Raw genomic sequence first — 16,234 nt, 5'->3', positions numbered from 1 at the left:
CCCCGGTCCACAATAAAAATAGAAAGCGTTGACCTGTTAGTAGTGATAATAAAAAAAATAAAAGTTGGGGACCCCTGCTCTAATGCAGAGGTGTCGAAATCCAGTCCCGGAAGGCCGGTATCCTGCATTTTTTTCCTCCCCTCAACACACCTGTTTTAAATGATGAAAATAATTTACAAGCTCATGCGGAGCTTGCTAATAAGCCAAACATTTGAATCGAGCGTGTCGGGGAGAGAAAACTGGAAAACGTGCAGGATACCGAACTGGAGTTTGACACGTTTTTGTGTGTGTCCAGGCGTGGGCGTCGCCACGGCGACCGCTCAGGTAAGCGACGTGCGTGACGCAACCGTTCTGCGTGGGTAAAAGAAACCCACTTTCACGCCGTTACGAGTATCTGTCATGGTTTTTTAGGATCGCTGACTTGTTGGTCTTGTCTTGGGGGCGCTCACGCGCGTCATCGTCCTCACCGGGGAGAGAGCGACGGATCGTGGCGAGGGAGCGGGCGGGCGGGCGAGCGAGCGAGCGAGGGAGGAGGTGAAGGAAGACATCCTCCCATTCGGCGAGCACTCTGCAGAGGAGCACGCCGCCGCCGGTGCAGGATGCGACTTTTTCCGCCGTGGTCCGCCTCTTCTCCCGCCAAGGTGAGTGGATTTTTTTGGTCCTCTCCTGTCTGTCCGCTTGCCGTCCGCTCGCGGGGTTCGCGCCATAAAAGTCCAATTATCCGCATCCCGCGCTCGCAATTATCCGCATCCTGCGCTCGCGCCGTCCCGCCTCCGAAATCCACCAATCGATGCGGGTGCGCGCTTGTGCGTTAGCGTGTGAGAGTGTGTTTGCAGTGAAGTGTGTGTGTTTGTTGGGTTGTTTCTGTCATGTGTGTGTTTGTTGACGAGTGTGTTTGGTGAGTGAATAATTTGGGGTGATTATATCATGTGTGTTTTGGGTGCAGATAAATGTGTGTGTGTGTGTAACTGTGTGATCGGTGAGCGTGCTTGTGAGTCACTGTGTGTGCGTGTTCCTTGGCGTGTGTTTTGATGTACGGGTGAGTAGTCAGCTGATTTGCATCCACGAAATTCAACAGATTCAGCCCCCCACCCCTCATACACACTTTACCTTGCAGCCCCCCGCTCGGGGGGGCGTCATCCATTAATGGCACTTGTTTGCGCAGATAATGTCTCTGGCGGCCGCGATGATGGCAGGAAATTGCGCAGGCACCTTGCGGGGCTGCTGCATGTGCGCCGGCTTAAGCATGTGAGTCAGGCGGAGCCCCCCCCCCCCCAAGGTGGAGAACAAGGAGCAGATAGATGAGGGCTTACGAAGGAATACTCTTAATAGGGGCGGATGGGGGGGGTAGCGAGAATTTCACACACCTGTTCACAGGCGAAAATGTTGGATTGCTATTTATGGCGGGCGCGATTGTACAAATGTCTCGCTCGCGCCTCCCTAATCAAGGCCCTTTCACGCCAACAAGAATGAGCGCCTTTTTGACGGCTAGTTGTTCTAAAGCTACGGCAGCAAACGCGGATGAGCGGACTTGAAGGCCATAACCCCATAACGCTGCCGTTTGAAGTCGTGCCTCAGCAAATGTATCAGCTTCGGGGCCGGTATCAGATTGCCGGTAGGGGTAAGCGTGCTGCGTGAAAGGGGCTGTGGCGGAACGGAGCTTTCAAAGTTGCCGGCTTCGAATCACAGTGCCCCCTTTCATACCTTTGGTCTTTTTTTTCCCCGGGATGAAATCGCAGACGCTCCCAAGTTGACCCGCAAGTTTCTTCACCTTCAAATGTTGCGTCAGTAAGCCCCTTTCACGCCGCCGCCCTTCAAAGTCGGCCCTCTCGCCATTCGGTGTAGAAGTGAGCCAAGTGCAAAGGGGCTCCTGAAGTTCACCTGCAAATTTCCCGGCATCAGATAAGCTCCTTTCACGCCACCCTCGGAAGTCTGCCGTGTCGCCGTTGAGTGTGAAAGTTAGCCACGTGCAAAGGGGCTCCTGAAGTCAACCTGCCGCTTAGCTAGCTCATGTCGCCCCTTTGTTCCTGTCAGTCATCTTTTTTTCCCAAATGAAAAATATTCTAAAAATACGGTTTTGCACGAACGGGACTGACACGGGTCCGCGTCAATCAACTGGCGAATATTATTTTTGGCTTCCTCGGATGAGATGGCCCCTTTCCGCCCATCAGTCATCCCTTCCCTCACTGATCGTTTTGTGCCAACAGCAGAGTGATTGATTGCCAAAATGTCTTGTTTCCTTTGTCGCCGTTGCGATGATTTTTGAGGTAGCTCGTCAGGACGGGGGGGTCGAGCGCCAAAGGACGGAATGGTGTGTTAAGAGTTGCCCCTTTCTGCAAAGCGACGTTTTGGCTGTGAAAAATATGCATACGGCTGCATCTGACGGACCCTTTCTAGCCGTCAAAGGAAGGGAACTTGACTCGATGGTTGGACCTTAACCTGCTTCAGTGTGGGCAGATTCAAGTAGCCCTCATCTTCCTCTCTTGTTTTCCGCTTCGTTATTCCGTGCGAAAGGTACGGACGCGACGGGCGAGATTCCTACCTTCCGGGATCGTCTGCGATAGCCCCTTTCTAAGCGCGGGTTGTCTTTTTTTTCTGGCTTCTTCGGGCTTATTTTGCATGAAAGATTGCAAACTTAGTGGGTGGGATTTTACCCTCCTTGGATTGTGTCTGACAAGCCCTTTCTAGCCCCTTTACCTCCCGCCATCCGGCGGCCCGTCGTTTCGTCGGCGGTCTGTTCGGCGAAAGGCCAAGCTGTTGCCCGTTAGATCTTCTGCCACCTAGTGGCCGATCATCTGGTTGCCGCGGGCTAAGTCCGTTGGGATGGTTTGGCCGTGGGGTGAGCGACCTCACCTTCCTTCCTCTTCATACTTATTTCGGAGTGTAGTTTTTTGTCCCCAAACCATAACAACTATACGTATGGAGTAATCGGGCCGCCCCCCCTGCCCGAGTCGAGTCCACGCCGAGCGAACGGTGGCGCGAGATGGCGAGCGGTTACCGCGGCAACCCCCGCCAGCTTCCATTTTGCAGACAGGCACGCGTGCGGAAAGGCGCCCGGAAGATTGGCGAGCGGGCCGCGTTTGTGGGGCACGGGGCCTCTGCCCGCCGGCGGGCGCATCAGTCGGGGCGTGGGTCACGTGGCGAGAGGTCGCCAATGAGTGATGCCGTTCTTGCTCCGCGCTCGTACATTTTGCTCTTCTTTTGACATGTTTTGCTTTACGTCCTGGTTGTTTTCTTTTTTGCATGTTTTCACTAGCCTATTTGTTTAGCTTGCTTTATTGGATTGAAATGCTTTGCTTTATAAATGCTATATTATGTTTTTTTCACCCTCCTTTTTTTGTGCCTGTTTTCCTTTTCAAAATAGAGTCGGATTTGCTTGGATGCTTTTTGGTAACCTCTATTTCTTTTTTACTTCCTTTACTTTGCGCTGTTTATTTGCTTTTCCTTCTTTTCTGCTGTAGCCTTCCTTGACTTTTTCTTAACGTTTTTAAATCTCATTTTCTTTGATTTCGTCCTCGTTTAGCTCTTTGCGTTCCTTGACTAGCTCTGTATTTTCATCTTTATTTTCACATGGGTTTGAAACATATTTATCATATGTGTGACTATTTTTTGGATTTTTTTTTGCCGGCTCTTTGCACTGCGCGTGTGTTTCGCGCGGATGCGGGAGCTAGCGGAAGTTGATCCCGTGCATGAATATTGATGACAAGGTATGTCCCGCTCGGCCACGGCGGGCCAGGCACGCCATTACGTCTCATTTGCATCCTGACTTGTTCCTGGCGCCGTTCGCGCTTGTGCTTGACCTTGATGTGGACTTTGACATTGACTTGCATCCGGCGCCGTTTGTTTTCCGTTTAGTTTTTTCGCATGTGATCGCCGGAGGCCCGCGTGCATCTTTTCAGCAACTTTTGAATATTTCATGCGGAAAACAACAAAGAGCGCTGCGCTTGTTTACGTCGGCGACTTGAAATGCGTACGCGTCCGGCCAGAGCGCGGAGTGCACGCGCGGGAGGTGTCATGCGCGTTAGCGTAAACGCTATTGATGTTCGGGCCCGTGGGGGTTTTCCGCTGCGGGATATGCTAATAAGGTCCCTCGGCTTTGCTTCGGATTTTGGCGAGCGTCTGTAAGGATGCGCTCGTTTATGTGTACTTGTACCTACGAGTTAACGTGGAGCACATTTTGACTTTTTTTTTCATTTTTGTCCCGCTTTGTGTTCATGAAGCCCCTAGCTCAGGAGTGTCCGACCTTTTAATCGCCACGAACTGGTCGGAACAGTCAAATGAGTCCTTGTCAACGCATATGCTGGCACAAACGAAAATTCTAACGAGCTAACTGCATACGAAGCAGCGCTATGTACGTAACATGCTAACACTAGTTAGCATGTTATCGACGGTCACAAGTTGTCGGCTCAACAAACAAACTCGTTTGGGGCGTATAAATGCCGACACCTGTGGGCCGGCGTTCACGGAGAGGCGCAATAACCACAGCGGCGCCGTCCTTCCTCACTACAAACAGCGGCCAGAGGCGGGGCCAAAAAAAGAAAGAGCAAGGCAATCAAAGCACAAATAAAGGATAAACTAAATCGCTTCCAAAACGTCATTATTTCGGGCGCCACCCACTCACTACAAAAATGTATTTTTGTATCTTCATTTTCGACTTTTTCCATCTCGCTTGTCCTCTGCTTTTTTCTTGTATGTCTTTTTCTTCCTTTCGGGTTTCTTTTTTTTTTTGCTTCATTTTTGACATTTTCCATCCCGCTTCTCCTCAGTTTTTTTTCTGGTCTGTTTTTGTCTTCCTTCCGTGACTCTTTTGGGTTTTATTTTTGACTTTTTATGTCTCGCTCGTCCTCCGCTTTTTTTCGTGTCTGTCTTTGTGGACTTTGTTTTAATCCCTCTTCTTTGTCTTTCTTTTGTGTTCTTTACCTTCTTGTTTGTCTTTGTCCTGCTTCTTTGTGTTCTTTCCTCCTCGTCTGTCTTTTTTGCCCTCTTCTTTGTCATCCGTCTTTATGGATGCGCTCCGTTTCGTCACTTGTCCTTTACTTTTTCATTCTCCTTGTGGTCTAGTGCTTTGTCACCTTCCTCGTTTTCTTTCGGTCCTGGATGGTATACGGAAGCGGAGTGTGTTGTAGGAGTGCAGAATCGTTCTCAAAATGTATCATTTCGAGAGCGGATCACGACGTTATTCATTGACTCAAATGTACGGTATGGTAATCGGACTCCCGCTGTAACCTGAGCGGTATCCATGCCCCGTCATCGATCGTATCGGAATTCGAGCGTTTGCAATTGTATTGCGATCGGAGCGTCTGCTCTTCCGTTCAAAGAAGTCGGTTCGCGGCCCCCCTTTCCCGCCGGCCGCCCGAAATCCATCGAGTCGTCCTGGGTTGGTTATTGGGGGGGACGCCGGCTCCCCGGAGGCGCCCGCTTTGCCCTTTCCACCTTTGGATAACGACCCGGGCGGCCGGAGAAAAGACGGCGATGGCGTGCGGCGCCCGAAGGGGACGGCCGGACGGAATCGGACTTGAACGCGCGCCCTTCCGCTCGAGCGGGCGCGATATCTTGCGCGATGTCACAATATGTCACAACATGCGCTCTCAAGCTGGATTACGCTGAACGTGACACGATTTACTTCGGTTGCGCTCCCGTTGACTCCCGCTAGCATGTGAAGGCGTCGGATGATTGGATGCGGCACGCTCCGCTCCCATTTGCCGTGACGATTCGCTCTACTTAAGGTACGATTCACTCTAATTACCCCGCGATAGGACTTAGTCCAGTAATCAAGTGGCACCATTCTCTCCGGTTTCGATTGGATGCGATTCTCTCCGGATCCCCGACGCGCGGCCCGATATCGCAACGCGGGGCGATATGTCTCAATCTAGCGCACGGCGTCACGGCGCGTGGCGCCTTGCGGCTCGGCCGCCGCCCGCTGATTGAATCCGTCCACTCCATCCATTAACGTTTTATTAAATTGCGTTTAGCGGCACGCTCGCTCTGACATGATGGATTCCATCACGCCGTTTTAATCAATAGCGCCGCCCGTTGGCCTCCCGCGCACGCACGCGGGAGCTTCCTCGCGAGGCGCCCTTAATGGAGACTTTTAGTACATTGCGGATGCTGCCCGCTAATGCGTCCCGGACCGAGCGCCGGAGCGCAGCCGCCAAACAAAGGCTTTCCCTTTTCACCCGGCCCGACGTCTCGCCAAACGGCACGAGCGGATGCTAACGGACAAACCCAGAACGTTGGAAAAAAAAAACAAAAACAAAAACAAAACGCGCGAGGAAGGAGGGCAAGAGACTTTCGATTCTTTTTGCTAGCGAGGAGAACGGACAGAGACGTGTTACGTAGAACGTTTAAAAAACAACGCACGAGGAAGGAAGACAAGAGACTTTAGAGTTTGTTTTTTGAAATATATATTCAAACACAGGTATGCGGGGGAAAAATCGGTCCGTTTTGAGTTACGGGTCGAAAACGAGGGAAACAAAGCGGACTCGTACTCGGAGACGTACGGTGATCGGCCAAGCGCTGCCGGTGTTGGGATCAAGTCTTTTCCATCGCGTCCGCTCGGGCGTAGCGTCTGACCGCGTGCGTCTTCCCGCGGGGGCTCATCCAGGTATCCCCGCCTTATCCGAGCGCCGCTGACGGATCGGGGTCCTGGTTCGCGCTGGACCGGGCGCGGCAGAGACGAGGAAGAAAAAAAAGACGGGACGCTTAACCCGCAAAGTGTTGTGACGAGGAGCGGCTCTTCCTCGCCGGTGATTGACGCGACCCGCAGACGGCGCGCTCAGACGGCGCGCTCAGACGGCGCGCTCAGACGGCGCGCTCAGACGGCGCGCTCAGACGGCGCGTCAACTTTTTCACACTTCCGTCTCACGCATTTTTACGCACTTTCACGTGGAAATGAGCGGGAAGGACGGCGTCGCCAACGCAGCCGGCGCACCATAGCCCGCGCAAACAATCTTGCTCAAACTGCTAGCATACGAATAAGAAAGCTACTCTCCGTGAGACGGTCAAATCAAATTGACTGCAATTCACTCTATACTACTACGCCTCACTCCATTCACTCCAATTTTGATGCGATACGATTCCCTTCACTCTGGTTATGGGGAAATCCTGTTCATGCGCGTCCCATTCTGATAGCATTCATTTGGAAAAAATAATACGGTACACAGCGTTTTGATGCGAAACGAGTCTAACTTCCATTTAAGTTGACCCTGATGACGATCGCAGTCTGATCGCTATGCAGTACGCTTTCTGACGATTGACTACATTTTGTACTACTTGATTCATTCCTTATCATGCTTTACAAAATGATGGACGGTGGTTCTTATTCATCACTGCTTGGCCAGCAATTGTTGAAGACGCTTTCAAAACCTTTCATTGAAGTTTGTCTAAATTTGATCTATCACATACACTAAAAGTAAAACGAAGTATTGCTGAGGTTTAATTCACTAAAAACATCAAAGTAGAAAATGACAAAATTAATGTCTATCCCGACGATTGCAACGAGCGATGAAAATTGCAACTCCGATACATATTTTTTTTAGCGTTCCTGTCATTCTTCTGTCTGTCGACAGAACGGCCGTGCGTCGGTGCGGACCGAGGGGCCACCTCTGACTTTCCAGGCGCGTTTGCTCTTTAGGAAGTCAAATCCCGGAGCCGGAACGCGGCCCGACATCAAACACGTGCAGACGTCTCTTAACCTCCTCCGGCCGACACGTCGCTCATGAAACATTTAGCTAGTGCGCCATTAGGAATTCCTGTCACGCGTCCAAAGATATGAAATATGTCAGCGTGAATTACACACTAAACGCAGCAAAGCACGCGCCAAACGTCTGGAATAGTTCACCGACATTCGGGGGGGGCTCAAGGAAGAAACCGTCAGCCAGCGCAATGTCTGTAGGCCAGCGGGCGTGTTGGGAATAACGGGAGGTGAAGCGCTTCCGTTTCCCCGTTGACAGCACACAAACGTCAAATCAAATCGTCCGTGTCGCGCGCCTGCTGGATATCGGCCCAAATGTCACGCTTCAACATCTTGTCCTCAAACAAACAGCAAAATAGGAGTAGCGCACGAATATTATGTTCAATTCTTGGACATGTAGCAGCAAAGCATGTAACGTGGAGGGAGGGGGGAGGAGCTACGTTTGTGAAGACTAAGGTTTTTATGTTTGTTTGTTTTTTTTTTTTTACCAAATCATCTGTTCACCATTTACCATCATTCCCCAAATATAGGACGCATTTTTTTTCCCCAAAATGAAGGTTAATAATACGGGTGAGCTGAGCCCTATCAAGTCGGGGTCCCCGACCTTTTCATCACCGCGGACCGGTCAATGCGTAACGGCGAATGTAAAATATCGTTCCGTGTATGTTTGGAGGGTAATGTACGGCGATTCCATGGCTAGCGTCCACGCTAGCGCTGCGACCGTGTTGGGGCCGTGTGCTTTGTACGAGCCTGTGCTTGGGCTGCTAATGAGGAAGGGGGGGGGGCTGGGATACAGCTGGATGGAGGCTGAATAGGGTTACCATGGTAACTGTTGGCGAGCATTTGAATGCACAGCGAGCTGGAGCAAAGCGGGGAGAGGAAGCTGCAGTGTGTACGCTTGTGTGCGCGCTCGTGTCAAAGGGTTAATGCGTGACACCGTAGCGGGTTAATGTCTCATCGAAGTGCCAGGTCACTGCGCCGTCTACTCGCCGGACTCCGCGGGGGGGGGGCCCCTTTGGATATATGTATTTATCTGTTTTTTTTTCTTTCTGACGCGCCAGAAAGGAGTGTTAATATTTGCTTCAGCGTTAATATTATGAATTTTCAAGATCTCAATTTTTTAATATCATCAAAAATATAATAATAACAACATCTCTGCGATCATCAGACTTTTTGTTACAAGCCCATCTTGTGTCACATTACTTTGAGGTACTTACTTGAATGCTTTCTAGCCATGGCGTCAAACACGTGATTTGATCTGGCCCTTGACGTGGTTTACGATTCCAGTAATGTTAAGGTTTTATGGTTAATAGTGACGCTGTACCATTTTGGACAGTAATAAAAAAAAGAATAACACTGTTGAAGTTGTTTTAAAATTGTCCAAAAATATAGCGTGATTTTATGGGTCGGTCCCGCTTGGGAATGGATTTTTCAAGCTCAAACGGGTTTGACAGCCCTGATGGAAAAAGTACATCCTGTAAAATGCACCCCCTAAACCAGGGCTTTCAAACATTCTGGCCCAGCTTGAATCCGGCCCGCAAGAGGATCTTGTGAAGTATCAAAATTGGCTGAATTTTTTTTCACGATATGAAAAACTACGATTAATAGTAATGTTTTATTGGTAATTGTGATGTCGATGTGGGTAAACGGCGCGATAGGAAGCGTGCGTTTTCTTTTTGAATTGAGAGCAACTGAATTGGAAAAAGGAGCGACCGTGTTCCAAATTGTGGTAAAATGCCTATTTTGCAAGTTTTAATCACACGAACGCTTTTAATCCCGCTGCATTTTGATCTAGTGATCATCCGATGGTTTACTTTCGACCTTTTAGCGCCAGAAGTCATCTTTCACCTGGAATTGAATGTCTGGGCAAAGGAATGATGTCCGGGATGAAACGAGCTGCTATCCGATTAAAAACGATCATTGATCGCATGTGGAAGCAACCTCCGGGATGAGCGTTTCTCACTTTCTCGTCGCTCCCCCCCCGCGCGCTCCTTCTTATGAATATTTAAGAATCGGTCTTCTTCTTGTCTTTTTCAGCTCTCTCTATTTATACCGTCTCTCCATCCGTCGTCGATGTCGAGCCTCCTCCCGGCCTTCCTCCTCTGCAGCTGCTCGGAATTCATCCGTGCCGTTAGCTTAGCTTTAGCGGCTAGCTAGCGTCTTCCCCGAGGCCGGCAATTAGCATTCGCGCTTCTTTTTTTGTCTTGGCGCTTCGGGCCGGGAAGGATGACACCATTGAGAAAGGGGAGGGCTTGTTTTCCTCGCAAACGCGTTTGTTCTTCGCTTGGCGTCTCGGAACGGAATCCGCTCAGCCTCCTTAAGTCCCGGTCTTGGCCCGGTCTCGACCTCCCCCGGCATAGTTCTTGTCTCTGCGTCTACTGGCGAACGCCTTGATTTTGTTTCGGGCTCGATCTCCGCAATTTCCACAAGTATTCATCTTGGTCTCGCCTCCGTGCTGAATGCCGGGGGTCTTGGTCTTGTCTCGGTCTCCAGGAGGCTTGGTCGTCTTGGTCTCGACCCCCAGGATTCCCGGTCTGGTCACGGTCTCCGGGAGCCTTGATCTTGTCTCTGTCTTGACTTCCAGTTGTCTTGTCTCGATCTTCAGAGGTCCCGGTCTCGTCACGGTCTCCGGGAGTCTCGGTCTTCTCTTGGCCTCCGGCTCCCAAAGTTTTAGTGGTGTCATAATCTTCAGAGGTCTTGTCTCAGTCTCCACCTCCAGGACCCTCGGTCTCGTCCCGGTCCCGACCTCCGAAAGTTTTGGTCTCGCTTCAGTCGGGTTTCGGTAGGGTTTATTTCACGTCGGTTTGCTTCCGAACTGTTCCGCCGAGTTCTGGTTTCTTTTTCCGGTCCATTTGGAGTCACTTTGGATTAGTGAAGCCGAGTTCTATGTACCGTTTCCAAGCGTACCGACCTTCCTCATTCAATGGAAACGGGCCCGCTCGCGGATCGCTCGGGCCTTGGCAGAAGAACGACGTGGCGTCGACAACAACGAGTCCAAGGGTCTTTGATGAGCGCTAAATGTCGCCATTGTTTATTGTGTTGAAGGAAAAGCCGTTGATACGCTCGCTACTTCTTCAGCTTTTCATCTTTGCTGTTTTTCCTCGGTGACTAGGGGGCTTCCTTCTCCCCGAAGAAAGGGAAGAACATCTGTTCATCTGCGTCGCTGCGCCCCGAAAAAAAATGTGCAAATCGAGCATCGGGTTAGCGCGGCAGGAACCGGTAGCGGCGCGGTGCGGTGCGGTAGCGGGATGGCTTCATTTCTTGATGAAATTTGTCCTACTAGCACAGGAGTAAAAGAGGTATAGAACATCCCTGGTTTTCGGAACGTGTATTTGAGACTCTGCTGTTCACCATGGACGTGTCTGACTCCATTTCAAATCCTCGGGTGAAATTGGTACCCATAGCTAAATTATTGTTAGCGCTCCAAGAAGTACGTGAAAGAATTTGCTCAAGCAAAATGTGCACTTTCCTGTTCAACGCATGGGAGCTTTTTCGCACTTTGTCTTGTTTGGTGTCGAACGCCGTGAGGGCTTTATCTTTTTTTGATTTCCCCGGTAAGATGGCCGACTTCCTGTTCGAGAGCTAAACAAGGCGGCACCTTATGACACGCTAACGTAAGCTAGCATGCAATCCACAGTCACGAGCTGTCGGATCAACAAGCAAGCTCGTTTTGGGCACGTTCTCGCAAAGAAAGTTCAACTCGGAGACCCTCGTGGGCCAAATTTGGCAGACGGGCCCACGCGGGTGTCGCCGCCGCGCCGTCCTTCCTCACTACGAAAGGGAATAGCAACAATGGCCAGGGGCCAAACCGAGCACGGGCCGATCGACCGTTAAAGGGTGAACTAAATCCGTTCCGAAAGGTCATTATTTCGGGCCGCGGTCGGGGACCTCGGAACCGCCCTGTCTGCGAGCAGACCGCGTGACAGCGTCCCCCTTCTCGTCTTTGCCGTCCGTCCCCAGTGAGCCCCGGCTTCGGGCGGTCCCCCGACGAGCGAGCGGGCGGGGAGAGCCAAGGGCCGAGAAGATGGGCCGCGGCGCCGCGCGGGATTGAGGAGGGCGGCGGGATCCCTTTTCCGGAGACGCCGGCCGCACCTCGGGATCGCGGCGGCGGGTCATGACCCAGTTGCCATGCGCATCGCCACGCTGAGCCGCCTCCCCGGCCCTCCTCCCCCCTTCCTGTTGGCGCTGCTCTACTCGCTGCTGGCGCTGGTCCCCCCGTCGCGCCCCTCGTCCCCCTCGTCCCCCTCGTCCCCTTCGCCCCCGTGCCCGGACCGCTGCGCCTGCTCCAACCAGGCCAGCCGCGTCATCTGCACCCGCCAGAGCCTGGAGCGCGTGCCCGACAGCATCTCCGTCAACACCAGATACCTCAACCTGCAGGAGAACGCCATTCAGGTGAGCGGGCGGGCAAGGGGGGGGGGGGAATCGGAACCTTCGGAAGGGTTGGCGCCCATGCGCCGCGCCCCCGGTTTATAAAAGATCCCCTTGGTTCTCGGGCGCCTTCCAAATCTTTCGTCCGTTATTCCGGCTTGACTTTAAGCGCGCTTTGAAATAACGTTGAGGAGTTAATCCTAAAATCCCAAAGCGCCCGATGACGTTTGAAAGGCTTTTATTTTTTCCGCGCGTGCGTTTTGTTTACGGTGGCGCTCCCCCGGGAGAAATATGCGCGCCGCGTATTGACCGTCGGCGATAAACGGCAACGCCAGACATGTTCCAATTAAGCCTTTATATATTAGCTATCGACCGGCTTGGGCTCGCCGGCTTGATTGCGATGATTTCAATTAAAAAGCGGCTCGCTTTACGTGAGAAGTAATTACAAACATGTCGGCCGGAAGGGGGGGTGACTTGTGATATATGACACCGACCGGCCGCTTTGCCGCGCAGTACCGCCGCGCAGTACCGCCGCGCAGTACCGCCGCGCAGTACCGCCTGCTTCCCGAGGAGGCAGCGGCGAGTCAAAAAGCGACCAAAACGCACAAGTTTTTTTTTAGAAAATAAGGAAAATGAAGCCCCCAAAAATCTGCAAAAGGGCTCCGTTTTAAATATTTAAGGCTTTTTCTCATGGAGTGCATAAACAAGACAGGTATTTTTCATTTGTGAAATGCAAATCATTGGGTTAAAAAAAATGGAACATATTTCTGATTACAAGCCTTTTTTTACTGTCGGCTCAATTGCGCGCGCGGCAGCAAAATTAAGCGAGGCGCACGCGGAAAAGCGGCGCGCGACGACGTCCAATCTTTGAGACGAGGCGCGCGACGACGTCGAGCGTTTGAGACGGGAAAAAGCTCGCTTCGGCCGGCGCAGAGGAAAAGGCAGAGGACGGGCGCTAAAACCCGCGTTGGCGAGCGTCGGGAAGGGCGGGAGCGGGGGCTTTGCTCTGGCTCACCACCCGCGCCTCCCCCACCCGCGCCTCCCCCACCCGCGCCCCCCCCACCCGCGCCTCCCCCACCCGCGCCCCCCCCACCCGCGCGGCAGGCCATCAAGTCGGACACCTTCAAGCACCTGCGGCACCTGGAGATCCTGCAGCTGTCCAAGAACCAGATCGGGCGCATCGAGGCGGGCGCCTTCAACGGGCTGCCCAACCTGAACACGCTGGAGCTGTTCGACAACCGCCTGACGCTGGTGCCGTCGCACGCCTTCGAGTACCTGAGCAAGCTGCGCGAGCTGTGGCTGCGCAACAACCCCATCGAGACGCTGCCGGGCTACGCCTTCCACCGGGTGCCCTCGCTGCGGCGGCTGGACCTGGGCGAGCTGAGGAAGCTGGACTTCGTGTCGGACGCCGCCTTCGCCGGCCTGGTCAACCTGCGCTACCTCAACCTGGGCATGTGCGGCCTGCGCGCCGTGCCCAAGCTGGCGGCGCTGGCGCGGCTGGAGGAGCTGGAGCTGTCGGGCAACCGGCTGGAGGCCATCGGGCCGGGCTCCTTCCGCGGCCTGCCCGCCCTGCGCAAGCTGTGGCTCATGCACTCGCGGCTGGCGCTGATCGAGCGCAACGCCTTCGACGGGCTGAAGAGCCTGGAGGAGCTCAACCTGTCGCACAACTCGCTGCGCTCGCTGCCGCACGACCTGTTCACGCCGCTGCGGCGGCTGGAGCGGGCGCACCTCAACCACAACCCCTGGCTGTGCGACTGCGACGTGCTGTGGCTCAGCTGGTGGCTGAAGGAGGCGGCGCCCGGCAACGCCAGCTGCTGCGCCCGCTGCCACGCCCCGCCCCCGCTCAAGGCCCGCTACATCGGCGAGCTGGACCAGAGCCACTTCACCTGCTACGCGCCCGTCATCGTGGAGCCGCCCGCCGACCTCAACGTCACCGAGGGCATGGCGGCCGAGCTCCGGTGCCGCAGCGGCGCCGCCACCACCTCCGTCAACTGGATCACGCCCAACGGCACGCTGGTCACGCACGGCTCCTACCGCGTGCGCATCTCCGTGCTGCACGACGGCACGCTCAACTTCACCAACGTCACGCTGCGCGACACCGGCCAGTACACCTGCATGGTGGCCAACGCCGCCGGCAACGCCACCGCCACCGCCGTGCTCAACGTCACGGCGGCCGACGCCGCCGTCAACTACACCTACTTCACCACCGTCACCGTGGAGACGCTGGAGACGCCGGCCGACGAGGACTCGGGGCCGGCGGCCGCCAACCGGACCTTGGCGGGGCCCACCCCCTCGGGGCGGCTGCGGCCCGCCCCCTCGCCGGCCGCCGACCGGGCCTCGCCGGCGCCGCGCCCCACCCCGGCCCCGCCCCTGGCCCGGCCGGGCCTCTCGGGCCTGGACGACGTCATGAAGACCACCAAGATCATCATCGGCTGCTTCGTGGCCATCACCTTCATGGCCGCCGTCATGCTGGTGCTCTTCTACAAGCTGAGGAAGCAGCACCAGCTGCACAAGCGCCGCGGCGGCCCCGCCCGGGCCGTGGAGATCGTCAACGTGGAGGACGAGCTGGGCCGGGGCGGCGGCGCCGCCGCCCTGACGCAGAGCGCCGCCGGCCACCGCCACCGCGCCCCGCCGCCCCCCGACCGCCCGTCCTGCTACAAGGGCCGGCGCTTCGCCGACGGGCCGCCGCCTCGCTCGCGGAACTTGAGCCTGCCCTGCTCCCGGGGGCCCGGCTCCGGCCCGCCCGCCTGCGCCGCCCCGGTCCCGCCGCCCCAGCTCAGCCTGCGCGGCTCCCTCAAGGGCCTGGTCGCCAAGGGCCGCGACCGGCCCCTGCTTTTTAACGGCGCCTCCAAGGACAACGTGCAAGAGACGCAAATCTGACCCCCCCGCCCCCACCCCCCCGGCGCATTCAGGTGACAGGCGGCTCCAGTTTTTGCCGAGGGACGCCGCCGCTTTTCTGGCCCGGCGCTCGAAAGAACCAGACGCGTCTTTTGGGACAAGCCGGAGCTGTACCGGGAAAAAAAACAAAAAAAATACTTGATAGTATTATATATAAACGGTAAATATATTTTCACTGGAAGAAATAAATTATAAAGAATCTTTACGAAGCCGCCGATGTAGAAAGTGTGAAGAATATATTTAAAAAAAAAAAGTCCTTGTGGGCCGCCGTTCAAGACGGCCGCTGGATGGATCTATTTTCTTTTTCTAGCCAGCCGGGCCGTTTTGTTTTTTTTTTGTTTGTTTTTTGGCCGACGGGCGCGCTGTGTAGCATCAACAATAACAACAATAATAATAATAACAATAATAAGTGTCATAAGATCACAGTGTACATAGTCGGAAAAGCCGGGCACCATCTTTGGAGTCGCATCTTAGCATTAGCATTAGCATTGTTCTTATCACACTGTTGGCTTTTTTGTACACTGAAGGATTTTTTTGTTTTTTTTTAATTGACTCAATGGCGGCACGTCAAGATTGGAAGATTTCGGAAGGATTATTACACTCGCCGATGACGATTTTCGCGAGGTAAGCGCTACTTGTCGCTAGGACAATAAAAAAGAAAAATGAAAAAAAAAAGACTTTTTTATTTCCAAAAATTAAAGGACGAATGAAGAAAATCGAAATGCTTAGGCTTCTTCTTAAAGAAAAAAAGTGTTTTTTTTTTCTTTTCACGATGATTTTTTTTTCTCTTTAATGTTTCAAAAGTGTTCTCTTTCTTCTTGTACTCTTCTTGTTCCTCTGATGAGATGATTCCATGGGTTCTAGTGATGCCCACTGTTCTGTTCTAGCCCAGCTCACTTTGGAAATTAAAAAGAAAACTGGCACACATAATAAGGCAGCTGGATTTTTCTTGATCCTGCCCCCCCCCCCCCCCCCCCCCTTCAAAATTAGCTTCATTTGTTGTGTCCAGCAAACCTGGAGTTGCTCTGTCCAACTGCTGGCAGAGGCTCAACTAGCAAACCCGCATCTTTAGGAAGATGATGAAAAAAAAACATTTTTGCCACCAAAAAATGACCATGTATAGTAAGGCGTTTTTTTCACATAACAATGTATACACATTTATTTATTATAATCAGAAATAAGTTAATGTATTAAAAAAGTGACTATATATATATATATATATATATATATATATATATATATATATATATATATATATATATATATATATATATA

General features: G+C 53.1%; 1 protein-coding gene across 2 annotated transcripts; it reads left to right on the top strand.

Annotated features, from left to right (window-relative positions):
* Positions 1-411: 411 nt before the first annotated feature.
* Positions 412-15,916, top strand: lrrc4ba (leucine rich repeat containing 4Ba). Of its 2 annotated transcripts, XM_088436776.1 has the most exons (3): positions 412-641; positions 11,654-12,085; positions 13,166-15,916. In XM_088436776.1, the coding sequence occupies exons 2-3, from the start codon at positions 11,822-11,824 to the stop codon at positions 14,939-14,941; spliced, it is 2,040 nt and encodes a 679-aa protein (XP_088292902.1). In that variant the 5' UTR covers positions 412-641; positions 11,654-11,821; the 3' UTR covers positions 14,942-15,916. The 2 variants fall into 2 exon arrangements, with proteins under 2 accessions (XP_088292902.1, XP_088292903.1); XM_088436777.1 differs by lacking the exon at positions 412-641 and having other exon boundaries at positions 692-12,085.
* The last annotated feature ends 318 nt before the right edge of the window (positions 15,917-16,234 follow it).

Source organism: Hippichthys cyanospilos, chromosome 16 (genome assembly GCF_059441005.1).
Source record: "Hippichthys cyanospilos isolate Australia breed blue-spotted pipefish chromosome 16, RoL_Hcya_1.0, whole genome shotgun sequence".
NCBI classification, from domain to species: domain Eukaryota; kingdom Metazoa; phylum Chordata; class Actinopteri; order Syngnathiformes; family Syngnathidae; genus Hippichthys; species Hippichthys cyanospilos.
The sequence above is the reverse complement of the archived record's forward strand: the minus strand, read 5'-3'. Positions and strand labels throughout refer to the sequence as shown.